The sequence below is a fragment of the Aquarana catesbeiana genome, linkage group LG09 (assembly GCF_042186555.1).
Source record: "Aquarana catesbeiana isolate 2022-GZ linkage group LG09, ASM4218655v1, whole genome shotgun sequence".
Lineage (NCBI taxonomy): Eukaryota > Metazoa > Chordata > Amphibia > Anura > Ranidae > Aquarana > Aquarana catesbeiana.
This window is the reverse complement of record NC_133332.1, coordinates 88,114,094-88,130,590: the sequence shown is the minus strand read 5'-3', so window position 1 is coordinate 88,130,590 and position 16,497 is coordinate 88,114,094. Positions and strand designations below refer to the sequence as shown.

At 40.8% G+C, this 16,497-nt stretch overlaps 1 protein-coding gene and 1 long non-coding RNA gene across 4 annotated transcripts in view; one reads left to right on the top strand and one right to left on the bottom strand.

Annotated features, from left to right (window-relative positions):
* DDR1 (discoidin domain receptor tyrosine kinase 1) overlaps positions 1-16,497 on the top strand; it is a 129,399-nt gene that overhangs the window by 64,028 nt on the left and 48,874 nt on the right. For all 3 annotated transcript variants that reach the window (XM_073598918.1, XM_073598916.1, XM_073598917.1), the window contains exons 2-3: positions 7,614-7,741; positions 10,617-10,719. In XM_073598918.1, coding sequence (XP_073455019.1) covers positions 7,614-7,741; positions 10,617-10,719 — 231 coding nt within the window. The remainder of the gene's footprint in view (positions 1-7,613; positions 7,742-10,616; positions 10,720-16,497) is intronic.
* On the bottom strand, positions 7,613-15,593 carry LOC141107878 (uncharacterized). The gene is made up of 3 exons (XR_012235980.1): positions 15,331-15,593; positions 11,459-11,543; positions 7,613-7,748 (listed from the first exon to the last, which is right to left on the bottom strand). It is a non-coding gene; the product is annotated as an uncharacterized lncRNA (long non-coding RNA).

Below are 16,497 nucleotides of genomic sequence, written 5' to 3'. Positions count from 1 at the left end.
CAGTGCCTTGATTACAATAGCGACACCAGTGCCACAAATCAGTGACAGCTATGAGTGCCCACCAGTGCCAGCAATCAGTGCCCACAACTGCCAGCAATCAGTGCCCACCACTGCCCACAAGTGCCACCAATTGTGCCCATTAGTGATGCCAGTCCGTGCTGGCTATCAGTCCCACCTATCAGTGCTGCCCATCAATGCCCATCACTGCTGTCAATCAATGCCCATCAGTGTCGCCCATCAATTCCACCCATCAGCGCATCAGTGAAGGAGAAAAATTACTTAATTGCAAAATTTACTGACAGAAACTAAGTAAAAAAATGTTTTTTTCATTTTTTTTTTTTTGTAAAAAATAAAAAAACCCAGCAGTGAATAAATACCACCAAAATAAAGCTCTATTTGTGTGAAGAAAATGATACAAATTTCATCTGGGTACAGTGTAGCATGACCACGCAATTGTCATTCAAAGTGCGACAAAAAATGAAAAATGGCCTGAGCAGGAAGGGGGTGTAAGTGCCCAGTAGGCAAGTGGTTAAAATTGATTACAGGGCCAATAAATAGTGGGAGTGCATGAATTCTTTTTGGAAAATAGGGAGATAGTTTACGAGCAGGAGGAGCAGGATAATGCCCAGTAAAATAATGGGCCAGTTCAGCCCCCCTTACCCCCCTAGATATGTCACACTTCATATTTGTCATCCAGATGTCTCATGCCCCGTACACACGGTCGGACATTGATCGGACATTCCGACAACAAAATCCATCAGATTTTTTCCGACGGATGTTGACTCAAACTTGTCTTGCATACACACGGTCGCACAAAGTTGTCGGAAAATCCGATCCTCTGAACGCGGTGACGTAAAACACGTACGTCAGGACTATAAACGGGGCAGTAACCAATAGCTTTCATCTCTTAATTTATTCTGAGCATGCGTGGCACTTTGTGCGTCAGATTTGTGTACACAGGATCGGATTTTTTTGTCGGAAAATTTTATATCCTGCTCTCAAACTTTGTGTGTCGGAAATTCCGACGGAAAAAGTCAGATGGAGCCCACACACGAACGGAATTTCAGACAACACAATCCGATCGCACTTTTTCCGTCGGAAAATCCGACCGTGTGTACAGGGCATAAGACTGTTTTCTGCCTCACCATGACCACACAATAAGGCTGATTCACAAAAGTGAACGGGGTCCAATCTTTCAAATGGGAAAAAAGAAGTCTAATGGGTTGCTACGGGCAGATGATCCACTTCTGCTCCAGTGTTTTATTAGTCAGCTCCTGTGTATTCAATGAGAAATTCTTTATCAAGCTGTGCCACAATAACAAGTGCCAGTCTGTATTCTATCCCTATATTGTGTTCTCTCCATGGTAATTCTTCACATTCCAGTCTCTGCAAGCCCACTGTCCCACCCTTATCAATCTGCGTATTGTGGGCATTCTGCTCATCCTGCAATGTCTAGAATTCACATTCTATTAACCATTTAAACATTAGACTTTGCTGTGTACTGCTGGGCCCCCGTGCAGGAGTATCAGGCACTATATCACCTCGCTGTGCCTGTTGGAGTATTATACTGCATATTATCCCCATGTGTCACCTATAAGTGCTGCAGAGTGTGCATTATCTCACTGGAAATGCATCAGACACATTATTCCACTGTGACACCTGGAAGGATATTCAACTGTGTATTGTTTCACTGTGTCGCCTGTAATGCCCCGTACACATGATCGGAAATTCTGCCAGTAAAAGTCCGATGTGAGCTTTTGGTCGGAAATTCCGACCGTGTGTATGCTCCATCGGACTTTTGCTGGCGGAATTTCTGCCAACAAAAGATTGAGAGCAGATTCTCTATTTTTCAAGGGCCCTTGAGAAAGTCACGTGACATGTGATGATACGCGTGGGGAGAAGGAGTCAGTGACGTCTTCGCATAGTGTTCAGCAAACACAGCGATAGCTGTATGAGCGGTGAAGCTGTCTGACCATTATAACAAAAGCGATTCAGCTACTGCAAATGTGTGAGTGGATTACATTGCCCAGTCTTGTAGCATTTAAAAACACTGCTCAATGATGGTTTTTCTTTTATCTTTATGTGAATCATCACCTTGCAAATGTAATTCATCATGCAACTGTGATCTGTGAGAATTGAAATACAAGCAAGTTCATCAAAGGCAATTGATTGGACATTTAGACCTCAGCTGGATTAACACAAACAGACACTATTTATTGCTTTTTTTTTTCATCTACATATATCTAGGGATATGTTTTTAGATGCATCTATTTGCATTTATTCACTTTCTTGATTGATATATTTATTTTATTTATTTGCACCTATTCACTTTACTGATTGTGATATCAGGGTATATGTTTTTTGATGCATTTTTTTGCATTTACTCACTTTACTGATTATGATATCAGGGTATTTTTATGGTTTAGGATTTTATATATAAGCACCACTCCAACAGATGGGGATAGTTTGATAAGCGCACCAACATATTTTATATTGATTTATAGCAACAGGTGTCACAACACTAATTGGTTGGTTGCAGCTTACACATTTCTTTTTTGATGTTTTGTTATTTTATAGAGAATCCACATCAGCGCTTTAGTTTTCTTTTTTCACATTGTTTCATTGTGTCACCTGAACCAGAATGAATATTATCCCACTGTACCACCTGTAATAGTATTTGACTGTGCATTGTCTCACTATTTCTCCCATAAGAGTACCAGACTTTTTTCCACCATGCCACCTGTAACAGTATTTGACTGTGTACAATTTCAATGTATCACCTGTAACAGTATTACGAGTTCCAGACTGAATATCCCACTATGCCACCTGTAACTGTGTTAGGCTGGGCATTGTATCACTGTGTCACCTGTAAGAGTATCAGACTGAATATTATCCCACTGCACCTGCCTGTAAGAATATTCATTAGTGCATTGTATCACCGAGTCACTTGTAAGAGTATTTGACTATGAATTGTCTAACTGTCATTTTACAGGTACCACTATGTACATTATCTAGGAGTGCAACCTGTTTATACATATCACCTCACTATGCCAACTATAGAAATATAAGACTGTCACACCCATAACAATACCAGACTCTTCATCGTCTCACTTTCTATCTGCAAGAGTACCAAACTAAACACTTTTTCACTGCGGCACCTGTATGGGGATTTTACTGTGCATTATTTCATTTCATCTAGAAGAGTATCAGACTGTGTATTCTCACTTTGTATCAACACTCATTATCTCACTGTGTCATATGAGTATCAGAATGTGCGTTACACTACTCTACCATCTGTATGAATATTAGACTGTAAATTATCCCACTGAGCCACAGTGATACTGTCAGGATGTGCATTATCTCACTGTGGTACTTATATCAGTACTAGGCTCAATATTATCCCGCTGTGCTATTTAAATGAGTGTTCAATTGTCGCTTATCTCACTATGACATCCATAGGTGTGCGCACAGGGTGTGCCAGGTGTGCTCAGGCACATCCTATTCACCCTGTGCAGCACAAATTCCCCCTACTGCTGGTTCCACCCCCCCCCCCCCCCCCCCCACCCTGCAGAGCTGCCAGCTTGCCAGCTTTTCTCCTCTCCCAGTGGCGGCTGATGGTATTTTTTTTTTTTGGGGTGGAGCTTCAAACAATGCACCCACAGCCACCAACCCCCCCCCCCCGTCGGTCACCAGCCCCGCACCGCACTTACCCCCATCTAGGTCGCGGGCAGAGCTTCCTCTGGGCGGTGGGTGGCGGCTTCCCCTGCGTCTCCTCCTCCTTGGCATCACGGTGACTTCCGCCGTGCGTCTCCTCCCTCCTCCTCTTACTAGGTGGCCAAGAGGAATGCTTCTCCTCTCAGCCAATCGGGTGACGGGTCTCAGGAACCTCTTCCTGATTGGCCAGGAGGAGTATCAGAAAGACAATAGCAAATATTGATTCGCTATTGTCACGCAACTGGGTGGGCTCTGCGCTCTGAGCCCACCCTTTTTTTGAAGCCTAGTAAAACCTCTGGCCCTAATCAGGTGCTTCAATAATAAAATTTAAAAAACCCCATTGGAATCCATGCGTCCAGCGCCCCACATGTAGATTGCCACTGTCCTCTTCTCTCCCGCCGGCTGTTGCTGCGGGGATGTTTTAGGATGAGTGGAGGAAGGGGACAGTATATATGTAATTTACCAACTCCTTCCCTTTCTTAGCCCTGGTTCACACTGAGCTGCGGGAATGAAGCCATGCCAGTTCAACTCGCATGATTTTGCTCCCGCTTGTCAGTCCCGATTTCGGCCAAGATTACAGAGACATCTGTGCAGGTTTCTGCAAAGATGTCAATGTAAATCGCACCCTGAAATCGCAAAAAGTAGTACAGAAACTACTTTTTAAAATTGGTGCGGCTCCGCAAATGCAGCGTCGCACCGATTAGGACGGTGCTATTGCCAGCGATTGCCGCTGATGTGACATGCGATTTGACATGTCAAATCGCATGTCAAATTATACCAATGTGAACCAGGGCTGAATGAAAATCGTGAGTGATCGGTAGTGTGTGTTTGAGCTTTGGGGTGCACACCCTAATGCAACACACCTGTTATGACATCTGTAAGAATGTTGGAATATGCGTTATCTTGCTTCCTTTAAATGATCAGTCTGTATACTATCTGTGTCACCTTTAGGATTACCAGGTTAAATATTATCTTACTATGCTATCTGTAAGACGGTCAGACTGGGGGGGGTGTTTGCTAAAACTGTATAAAACTGGAGTATGCAAAATCTGGTGCAGCTGTGCATAGAAACCATAAGCTTCCCGGTTGAACCAGCTGAAGTTACAAGCTGATTGTTTGCCAAGCACCAGATTCTGAATGTACAAGTTTTAGCAAATCTTTACTACTGTGCCACCTGAAAGATTATTAGACTTGGTGTTGATCCACTTTGTCGCCTGGAAGATTATCAAACTGAAAATTTTCCACTGCACCGCTTGTAATCTATTTAGCCTGTATACAGTATTATCCAACCATGTCACCTATAGGAGTTACAGAATGTGCATTATCTTGTGGTTTCATCCGTAAAACCACAAAACTGTACATTATCCCACTATGTTACCTGTATGAGTATAAGACTGAGAGTTATGCCACTGTGTCACCTGTATGAGACATTATACTATCCCACTGTGTCACCTGTATGAGACATTATACTATTCCACTGTGTCACCTGTATGAGACATTATACTATTCCACTGTGTCACCTGTATGAGACATTATACTATTCCACTGTGTCACCTGTATGAGACATTATACTATCCCACTGTGTCACCTGTATGAGACATTATACTATCCCACTGTGTCACCTGTATGAGACATTATACTATCCCACTGTGTCACCTGTATGAGACATTATACTATTCCACTGTGTCACCTGTATGAGACATTATACTATTCCACTGTGTCACCTGTATGAGACATTATACTATTCCACTGTGTCACCTGTATGAGACATTATACTATTCCACTGTGTCACCTGTATGAGACATTATACTATCCCACTGTGTCACCTGTATGAGACATTATACTATTCCACTGTGTCACCTGTATGAGACATTATACTATTCCACTGTGTCACCTGTATGAGACATTATACTATTCCACTGTGTCACCTGTATGAGACATTATACTATTCCACTGTGTCACCTGTACATACCTCCCAACTTTTTGAGATGGCAATGAGGGACACCTATCAGCAAAAGTGTGCAGGCATGGGACACACCCCTTGCCACACCCCCTTAAAGGAGAATTGTACAGAAGAAACAAGATTGGTTAAACCCACAAGTGCTTTTTTTTACCACTACTATTCCTTTATATTGGATTTTGGAATTTACAAATGCAGCAATTTAGAAATCAGATGAAAGGTTTAGCAATGGAAAACACTTTTTGATAGATAAAAAGTGCATTTTATATATATATCTATATAGATCAGACCAAAATGAGGTACAAATGAGGAGGAAAGAGGGACAGAGGGACTCCAAATCAGGGACAGTTGGGAGCTATGCCTGTATAAGACATTATACTATCCCACTCTAATTGAGTATAAGACTATATTTCCGCAGTGTCACATGTACGGAAATCTGGATGTACATCAATAAACTGAGCCACTTGTATGATGATAAAACTGAGCATTAACCCACTAGGGGAGATTCACTAAAACCGGGGAGTTCAAAATCAGGTGCAGCTCTGTATAGTAACCAATCATCTTTCAGGTTTTATTTTCAAAACTTAATTGAAGAAGCTGAAGTTAGAAGCTGATTGGCTACCATGCACAGCTTCACCAGATTCTGTGTGATCGAGTTTTAGTAAAGCAACCCCACTGTGTCACCTGTAAGAATATTATTTCAGTGTGCCACATGTATGAGTTTTAGACTGTTCTATGTCACTCTACCACTTGCTGGGAAATATCAGAATGTGCATTATCTCATAATGTCACCTACATGAGTATTAGACTATGTAGTACCCCACTGTGCAACCTGCAGAATTACATAAATATACATTTTTTCACTGTGTCACCTGTATGAACGAGTATTGAACTGTGTATTATCCCATTGTGCTAGATGCTAGAATGATAGATACCACTGTTCAATTTGACTGAATACTGGACTTTTTCACCTGTAATGCCGCGTACACACGGTCGGACTTTCCGACAACAAATGTTTGAGAACATATCCTCAAATTTTCCGACAACAAAATTTGTTGTCGGAAATTCCGACCGTGTGTACACAAGTCCGACGCACAAAATTCAACGCATGCTCGGAATCAAGCAGAAGAACTGCACTGGCTATTGATATTCATGTTCCTCGGGCTGGTCGTACGTCACCGCGTTCTTGACGTTCTGAATTTCTGACAACATTTTTGTGACCGTGTGTGTGCAAGACAAGTTGGATCCAACAACCTTCGAACAAAATTCCACGGTTTTGTTGTCGGAAAGTCCGATTGTGTGTACGGGGCATAAGAGTGTTAGACAGTGTAGTGTCAGCATGATATTCCTTTGTCCCACCTTTATAAGGATCAGAACCTTTATGACATCCTCACACTCGTACCTTCTTGTATGATCTCAGTACTGTCACAGGGCCAAAAGCAAATCAATTCCCATAATTATGGCAGAACCATCAATATGTTACCCAGTGGGTAAAAGTAAATTTTTGGAGTGATGGTCTGCTTTAACTTTCAACACATGTGTAATTATTTTATTCATTTATATAGCACCAACATATTCCGTAGCTCTTTAGAGAACACTGAACCATTCACGACAGTCCCAAAAGACCTTGCACACTCTGCCAATTTGGTCATAAGCCAGTGAGCCCAGCTGTCTCTTCTGATTGTGGAGGCAACTGGAGCACCAGAGGAAACCCAACACAAAGGGAACATGCAGCCTGGATCCAGGTCATGTCCCTGGATGGAACTGTTTCCAGAACCCCAGTTCTTATCTGCATATGCACAGTGGGGACCAAAACTAGAAGAAAAATAGGGCGACATACTCATAGCAACCAATCAAATTATTTCCTTTGTTTCAGAGATGAAAGTGAACTTTTTATTCTGTTTTATGTAATATAATAAACAACATTATGTTTCCACAGCAAAAAATATGAAGGAATATTTCATGGAAAGTCGCTGACAGGAAATGTAAAGATGGGATCTCGACTTCTTTCCCTGTGTATGCTGCTCGGCATCTGCTTGGGTGAACCTGACGCTCATTTTGATCCATGTAAGTCCTATTAAAATAGTTCAGCACATTCAAAAGTGGGTTATAGTGAAGAACTAACTTTTTGCAGCAGAATGTTTAGCACTTTTTTTTTTCATTATTGTTATTATTTTTATCATACAGGATTTATTTACGTTTCTCGTGTATCTAAACACAAAAGCAAATATGTTATATATTGTAGCATGTCAGAACTTAGATTTGAAGGCTGTATTAGTTTCTTTTATTTTCACCTAGTGATGCTAGTAACACACTTTTTGCTCACTCACTGTACTGGATCCATGGAGGTGCAGCGATGTCACCCTAAGCTGCTTTACTGGTTTGGATTACAAACACCTCCCCCTCTTCCCACCCCCATTACAACAGGAGGAAGTGTTTTATAGTTCACCAAAGATACTGTGGAAAGCTCTCTCCCCATTGGCTCTCTGGCTGCGGGAGCCAATATGCTATTGTCTGGTATATGTTGTATATTTGCAAGCAATGGGGTTGATTTACTAAAGGCAAATCCACTCTGCACTACAAGTGCACTGCACTTGCCTCCCTGTACAGAGCTCAGGATGGAAAAGAGAAGTAGCAAACAAAACCACACAGTTGTGCTGCATTGCTCATATGCTAACAGGAGACTTGCTCACAGAAGGAGAGGGCAGAGTGACAGAGAGATGAGCTTAATTGAGTGTTCCCCTTTCACTGTCTAGTCACGAGATTGCCTGCAGTTCAGTTTTAAGGCTCCTTTCACACTCCCGCGACTTGGGATCCGACTTGTGAGACCCTAAGTCACATGACATGTGAAATCCTATGTTAGCCAATGAGAGCTGTCTTCATTAGCACTACTGAAGTCACTCCAACTTTAGAAAAAGTCCCTGTACTACTTCAAGGGGACTTCTATACGACTTATATTCTATACTTCTATCAAAGTAGTACTCAAGTCACCAGGAAGTCACCTGGCAAAGTCGCACTGCAAGTTGTGCGACTTTCAGGTTGCGGCAGTGTGAACCGAGCCTAAAAAGGCAATTGCTGTCACATGCCAGAGCTGGCAAAAAAGCAGTGTGGCAAGAGGGTTTGCCATTGGAACTGGAGTGACAGAGCTCTCAATGTCCATCATTGTCAATAAGCACATTTTATAACAGTTGGACATTTTTCATTTTTCAGCAGATGTGCACATATAGCTATCATTAGCAGAATGGTCTGTCCTATCCAGGAATAATTGTGATAAGTAATGAAAACTGAATATGGGCAACCCTCTATCTTCATGCAGAAAACTGGCTGAGCTGGCCAAAATCGGGCCAAATTGGGAGATAAATATGTCATGCCTGGCTGCATTTAGGCTGGGAGGCTTAAAGTGATTGTAACCATAATTTAAAAAAACAAACATGTTATACTTACTTGCTCTGTGCAATGGTTTTGTACAGAGCAGCCCCGATCCTCCTCTTCTGGGGTCCTCCGCCGGCACTGGCTCCTTCCCTTCTGCTAAGTGTCCCCATAGCAAGCCAGTTGTGTCCATAGACTCACAGAGCATCTCAGCCCCGCCTCTGTGCTCTCCTCACAGGCTGTGATTGTCAGCAGCAGGAGCTAATGGAACCTGGAAGCTGGTTTCTATACAGAGCTGCGTCAGATTTTGCACCGCTAAGCCAGTGTCTTAGAATTAAAAACAAGTTATAGGATCGATATTTAAGCCAGGAAACTAGTATTTTTTGAATTTTAGGACTGGGCAATGAGTGGTCAGAACTAGGTACCACATCCCATTGGGTAAATGAGAACCAATGGTAAAGAACAAGCAGGACTTCAAATTAGCAAAATAATATGCAAATAGATTTATAAAAATATAAATTTCATTAGACATATGTTTCTTTAAAATGACAACAAACGTTCAAAAAGCATAACATTCATTTAACACGTGCAACCACTTCTTACTTTACATGTTTCGCTCATAAGAGCTTCCTCAGGAGATTTTGAAAGCGTTGCATGAAGTTAAATACTACAAAAGAAACGGGCAATAATGAAAAATTGTACTTGAAGATTATTGTGACAATAGTGTCAAAAAGATTACATAACACATCATTAATCATGATTGTATTTATTTTAAAAAAATATAATAATAATGAGCCATCCATGCCTACCAGATGCCTTTGTCGCAATGATACTTGAATTAATTGGAAAATTCTGATTCTTAGACTGGAGTTAAAGGGGTATATATGCAATCATAGGGAGAGGCTAAAGATTCTGAAATGTATAAAATCCACATGTAATTTTATCAGCTTTATGGCCCTAATTGATTAGACCAGGATCATAAAAAAGGTTAATTTAGTAATTTTAAAACGAGGCAAAGTTGACCTTATTCAGAGTTGCAACAGTGTAGAACCAATACGATCTTTTTTGGCCCCAAGACAGGGGGAAATGGTTTATATCTGGGATATCTAGTAGAGAGTAGTATTGTTGTGTCTTTTTGACACTGTTACAATAATCTTCAAGTACAATTTTTCATTATTGTCAGTTTCTTTTGTATTATTTAAATTCATGCAACACTTTCTAAAGCTCCTGAGGAAGCTCTTATGAGCGAAACATATAGAGTAAGAAGTGGCTGCACGAGTTATATGAATGTCATGCTTTTTGAACATTTGTTGTCATTTTAAAGAAACGTATGTCTAATAAAATGTGATATTTTTATAAATCTATTTGCATATTATTTTGTTACCTTTAAAGTCCTGCTTGTTCTTTACCGATTGTTCTCTAGTATTTTTCGAAGCAAAGGTCAGCAAGGTCAGACTCCTTATTTTCTCCATATGGGTTTGTTTAAAAAAAAAAAAAAAAAAGAAAAAACTCTGCCTTTTTTTGGTCACTCACAATGCTAACAGGGAATTGACTGCTTGTTTTTCATTTTTAGCTATATGCCGCTATGCATTGGGTATGCAGGACAGAACCATCCCTGATGAGGACATCACAGCATCCAGTGCATGGTCAGATTCCACTGAGGCCAAACATAGCAGGTGAGACATGTCTTCTACTTATGCTTGTATTTCAAGCAGAGTTCCACCCAAAAGTGAAACTTCCGCTCGTTGTACTCCTTCCCCCCTCAGGTGCTACATGTGGCACCTTTTCGGGGGGGCAGGATACCTGTCTTTCACAGGTATCCTGTTCCCACTTTCAGGAGCCTCAGCCGCGGGTATTGACGTCACCGCCAGGGCTCCCTCCCTCATCCTTCCCCGGCCGCCGGGCCAGTAGGAGAGAGGAGCGGAGCCTTGCGCATGCGCAGTAGGGTTCCCGGCGTGAGGTTTTACTGTCGGGTTCCCTTACTCACAATGGAGGCGCCATGCACCCGACAGCTGATGGAAACATGAGCTGGGGTGCCGACATCACTGGACTCCAGGACAGGTAAGTGTCCGATGTATGTGCAGCTTCTGGCTTTTAATTTTTGCAGCGGTGGGCGGACCTCCGCTTTAAAGATGATCCACTTTCAAATCTCCTTCCAAAGTGCATGAATGAACATTTCAAATAATCAAGGAAACATTTTGGCTTTGTAAGTTGAGCTTGGCCATACTCAAGATTCATATAACCCATGCTAATATATTTTATAGCTGGCCCTTTAAGTCAATGTCAGACAAAGGTAGTGATGGAGAGTATCTGGCAGACTGTTACCTACGGTAACTAATAACATTTTTCCTTTAAAGTGAAATTCTTGGCAAACAGTTAAATACACATAAAAATGCATATCTGTAAATGTTTTACCTGCCAAATTATTCCTGTTCAGCCAGTCTTGTGGTTCACAAAACTCCACAATATACAGCCAGGTTGATGACTTAATCTTTCTCCTCTATAGTGAAGTAATACAACTTGGTCAAAAGTCTGCTATATGGACAGTATTCTACAGTGTATAAAAAGAAATTGCAGCAGATATAGTAAGAAAAAATCTTGAATATATATATATATATATATATATATATATATATATATAAAAAACTCTTCTACCAGTGTATCTTAAATAAAATATAACGTCCTAGGTGTAGACTCCTCCGATTTTCTTGATGTAAAGATCAATATCCAACATCATAAATTACAGTCCTTTAGATGCAAGGTCATTCACCACCACTAGCATTAAAGCAAACGTTTACCAGAAGGGTGAACCTGAGAGCCTAGAGGTCAGTATTCATTTGTGTATGGTATTGGCCCCATACAGGATCAGTGTCCAACCTGCTCCACCTTTACAGCCTCCCATATAACACCACACAGCCAGTATCCACAAAGAAAGGAAGAAAGGAAGATACACTATATTACCAAAATAGACCGCGAGCCAGACCTTCTTGTCCACATCAGTGCCTGACCTCACAAATGAGCTTCTGGAAGAATGGTCAAACATTCCCATAGACAAACTCCTAAACCTTGTGGACAGCCTTCCCAGAAGAGTTGAAGCTGTTATAGCTGCAAAGGGTGGGCCAACTCAAAATTGAACCCTAAGGACTAAGACTGGGATGCCATTAAAAGATCATGTGCGTGTAAAGGCAGGCATCCCAATACTTTTGGTAATATAGTATACTTTAATAGTGCAGATCATCCAAGGTTTGTTTTATTAAAAACTCTTCAAAAAAACAGTAACCGTGCTTCCAAACCTTTGTATAAAACTGCCACTTGCACTGTTTGCGGCTCTCGTTCTGCATGCAAGCTTGTGCAGTGCAGCAGAGCCTGATTAGCTCTTAGTGCTTGTCCATCCTGCTTCCTCTGCTGTGCACAGATTGCCAGAAGCTATTACAAAAACAGATTCAGCTTCCTTTTACTAGCAGTTTTTAAAAATACTTTTTGTTCTTTTCCAATAAATACACTTTTGACTGGATTTAATAGTGTTTTTATTTTTACTTATTTGCCTGGTTCATCTTTATGAGAATAAATTATGGGAAAATAAAAAGGATATTTCAACTGCTGGCTTCTTGAGGCCCATAGAGCTTAAGGCCCCTTTCACACTGCTGTGACTTAAAAGTCGCGTGATATTACGGCGATTTTGTGGCGATTTCAGGGAATGTCTGTGTAAACTTGAGGTCTATGGACCTCAACTCGCATGAAAGTTGGACCGAAGTAGCACAGGGACTACTTTGAAGTCAGCACGACTTGAAGTCGCACATATATGAATGGTTATCATTGGAAATCATGGGGAACGACTTGTCATGCGACTTTGTAGTCCCTATTTGCAGGACAAGTAGCACAAGTGTGAAAGGGGCCTTAATGAACTGTTCTTGTTATATATAACATCCATTGGATGCTTTTTTTTGTTCATATAGTAGACCGGAAGAAAGGCAAAGTATACCTGCTTGGTTTGTTCAACAAGACTAATTCTTCCTTATAGTATATGTAATCCCAATCAGTAAAATCTTATATAAGCTGTAACATATTAATATGAATTCAAAAGTAATTTCCCACGTTTTATAAATCTGCAGCTTTCATTATAATCTTACATGGTGATCCTGAATAAGGATCCTTGGTCAGGCATTTCCTGGTATAGAGTGACAACGCTCTGTCCCCAACTCCCAAATGTGCTCTTGTGTTGTCACCCTGCCACACAAGTGTCTGATGGAGACTACAAGTGGCCGTTCCCAATTATGTTGGCATGTCACCTTGTATTGAGCAATACCATGTGGCCATCGCTTAAGTGGATGTAGATATGAATTTGCTGCAAACAGGCCACAGGATGATGATATATAATGCTTTAGTAAACTAAAATAAATTCCATTAGGGTTTACATCTACTTTAAGAACTTTTTTTACATATGGTGCCCTATGTTCTGTTAGTTGTGTTTGCCCCCTCTCCATTCGCCCCCTAAAATCTGCTTTTAAGTATTTATAACACCTGCACATCATTGGGGCCCTCTCTATTTAAGCCTTTTCTTTCTGAAATATTGCATGTCAGTCCATGCCAAAAAAAATAGGAAAACAATGTTCACCTATTTTTATACATGCCTAATCTAATAAACGTAAGTTTGTTAAAGATGAAAGGTGCTCTTTAAGCCAGATGATTTTGCTAATTCGATTCAGGGTTCAGGAAGATGGCACATCAAACAGAAGAGCTGTAGGAGGTAATAAAGTTCTGTGTTTCGTTTCGGCCCATTTTACCCCTCAGATGGCCACCACATGTAACATGAAATTTGCTTTGAAGACGATTTAAAGTTTGTAGACAAAAGACTTCAGCAAAGTTCAGGGATGTCCTACATTGGCTGTTTTATATCAGGCCACTTTTTGAGATTAGCAACTGGGATATTGAGAGTGAGCCTATGAGAAAAAGCAGAGGTTCACGCTTTTGCCTTCATTAGACTGTGAGAAATTGTTATAGGCATCATTCAGCTTCACAAAGTGATGAAAGGTGCTTACAGTGGAACTCGTCTTAGAAGGCTTGGAACCTCTGTCAAGTTTTTATTGCTGTCTGTCATTCCATTGGGAAGATTTGTTCTAGCTCATTATGAACCTTTTGTGGCATTTGAAAGAGAATCCGGGATCAGTGAGAAGACTACAATTTCTGGTATCATTGTGAATCTTAAGGCCGGTGGCTTGTTCATACATAAGGAACATTTGGGACCAAAAGGGCAAGAGCAAAGGGCGAGACCACTAAGCATGTAGCATGGTCCTGCTTTCTTTTTGCAGTGCCAGTACAAGGCACAAGTGAAAGTTTTTTTATATGGTGTACCAGAGTGCAACATGTGTACTAGGATGTCAGGATCTAAAGCCTGGTACACACGGGCCGAATGTCGGAAGACATCAGCTGGTTAAAAAAAAAAAATGTCCGACATTCGGCCTGAGTGTATGTTGGTCTGTCTGACAGAAGCCGGTCGTTTGGCTGGCTTTTGTCAGACGAGCATGCTGGAAAACCAGCAGCCAACCAACCCCCAATCAGCTCTCTCAGCTAATGGCAGAGAGCGCAGTTTGAAGTATTCTAGCAGGGGACCGTCCCCCTGTCAGAACACAACAGCTCAGCAGGGGAGATTGCTAAACTAACTTTGTATATTTAGTACAGCGGCTCTGACCAGAACTGACGGTTTGAATGAAAAAAAAACTCAGTGTGTACCAGGCTTTAAAGTGTTTCTCCCAGGCCGCTGATCCGATGTTGAGTGTCAAGGTGAAAATTTTGTGGAAGACTTCTCACTGAATTGACGATTCGGTCTCTTTCTAAGACCGAGATATAATAGGGCTAGATGCATACTCCCTTGTTCAGTAGGGTAGAATAAAGTTGGGAGATTAGGTGGGTAGGGGCTTGAGATGGGAAACAGTTTTGAAGGGCGAGGGGTCCCTAAAGATCTCTTTTTGCTAAAGCGGTTGATGAATATCCTCAGTTTCATAATTAGGCATCCCATGGAGGATAATCTTCCAATATGGCCTCTATTGTTGGCACAACAGGCTACGTTCTAGTGTCTTGGGATTAGCCCCAAACACCCTTTCTCTGGGGATGGTGCAGTTGAACAGATTAGAAAGTCTTAACCGATTCCTATTATCTACATTGGTGCTCAGCTATTTCAGCAGCTTTAGGACCCATGTACTCGGGGTTTTGTCTGCATATGAGTTCTTTTATTTTCCATGAAACCACAGGATACAACCCCAGCAACATTTAAAGCAGTTTAAAAGTACCTTAAAGCATATTATAGTTGACTCTTTTCTGAATTCAAATTCCATGCACACCAGAAGTTCGTGATAGGTTTCCTTCTTCTTGTTACAGTGGTGTCACCATCTACTCATGAATAGACAATAGCTGGGTCTACTAAATAGCCGCTTTACTGGCAAATAGACCACAATCCCTGTTTTAATTAGCTGTAATGTGCTTCAGTCTATAATGTGCTTCAGTCTATAATACAGCAAAGCTGGTAGCTACAGATCTCTGAGTATTAAGAGACTGCCTTAATGTGCTGACAAAGAAAGTTTTAATGCAAGAGAAGCCATCTTGTCATGACTTGCCTAAAGAATGCCTTTACTTTTCTTTAGAAGCCAGTGTTCTGATTTTCCCTTTCTGGGAAAATTTTAGTGAGAACAATTAAAACTGATTCTCTGCTGCGGTTTTTGCTTTGTGGGAAACCTCGTCATGCCCATTTTTGTCTTGAGATTCAGTGTGTTTCAATCAACAAGAGAGTGGTAGGTTTGAACAGTAGATAAATAATTGTAAATAATAATAACTAAAACAAGAATTGTCAGTACTGCTTTTTTTTTTTAATTCTTTATTTTCAGCAACAAAATGTACAATACACCAGAAAAAAACAAAACCCAAGATGCCACTCCAACATGGCTTAACATACGTTAGATTATATCGGGTCAAACCTAGGAATGACAAGTAATCCAAGAAACCCAAAAGATTACTCCACAAATGCATGCAATCTGTAAAATAGATAGAAAACCAGTATGAAGTGAGAAAGGGATATATGAAGTCAGTACTGTTTTTAAACTAATCCAAATGTGCCTTGTATTCTGCCTGGTAAGCCCCAAGGACAACTTATTAATAAATGGGACCCAATAAGGAATGTTCTGACAACTGAAAGGAAAGTGTGTTGCCTGTAGCAAACAAGTCAGTTTTCAGCTCTCAATTTAAAACTTACAATGGAGGCTAGAAATGCTTTTTTTGTTAATTTTTATGAAATCAGTCAAATTATATGAAACAATGAGCATTTTATGAACAAATTTTGTTCAAATCAACTTAACACAAACTTTTTTGTTTTCTGTATTTCCTAGTTTTCTGGACTGATAACGATTCACTATACACAAATAGCAGTAGTGTCTCAACAGTCAAGCAGAGCAGAGTTCCTTAAC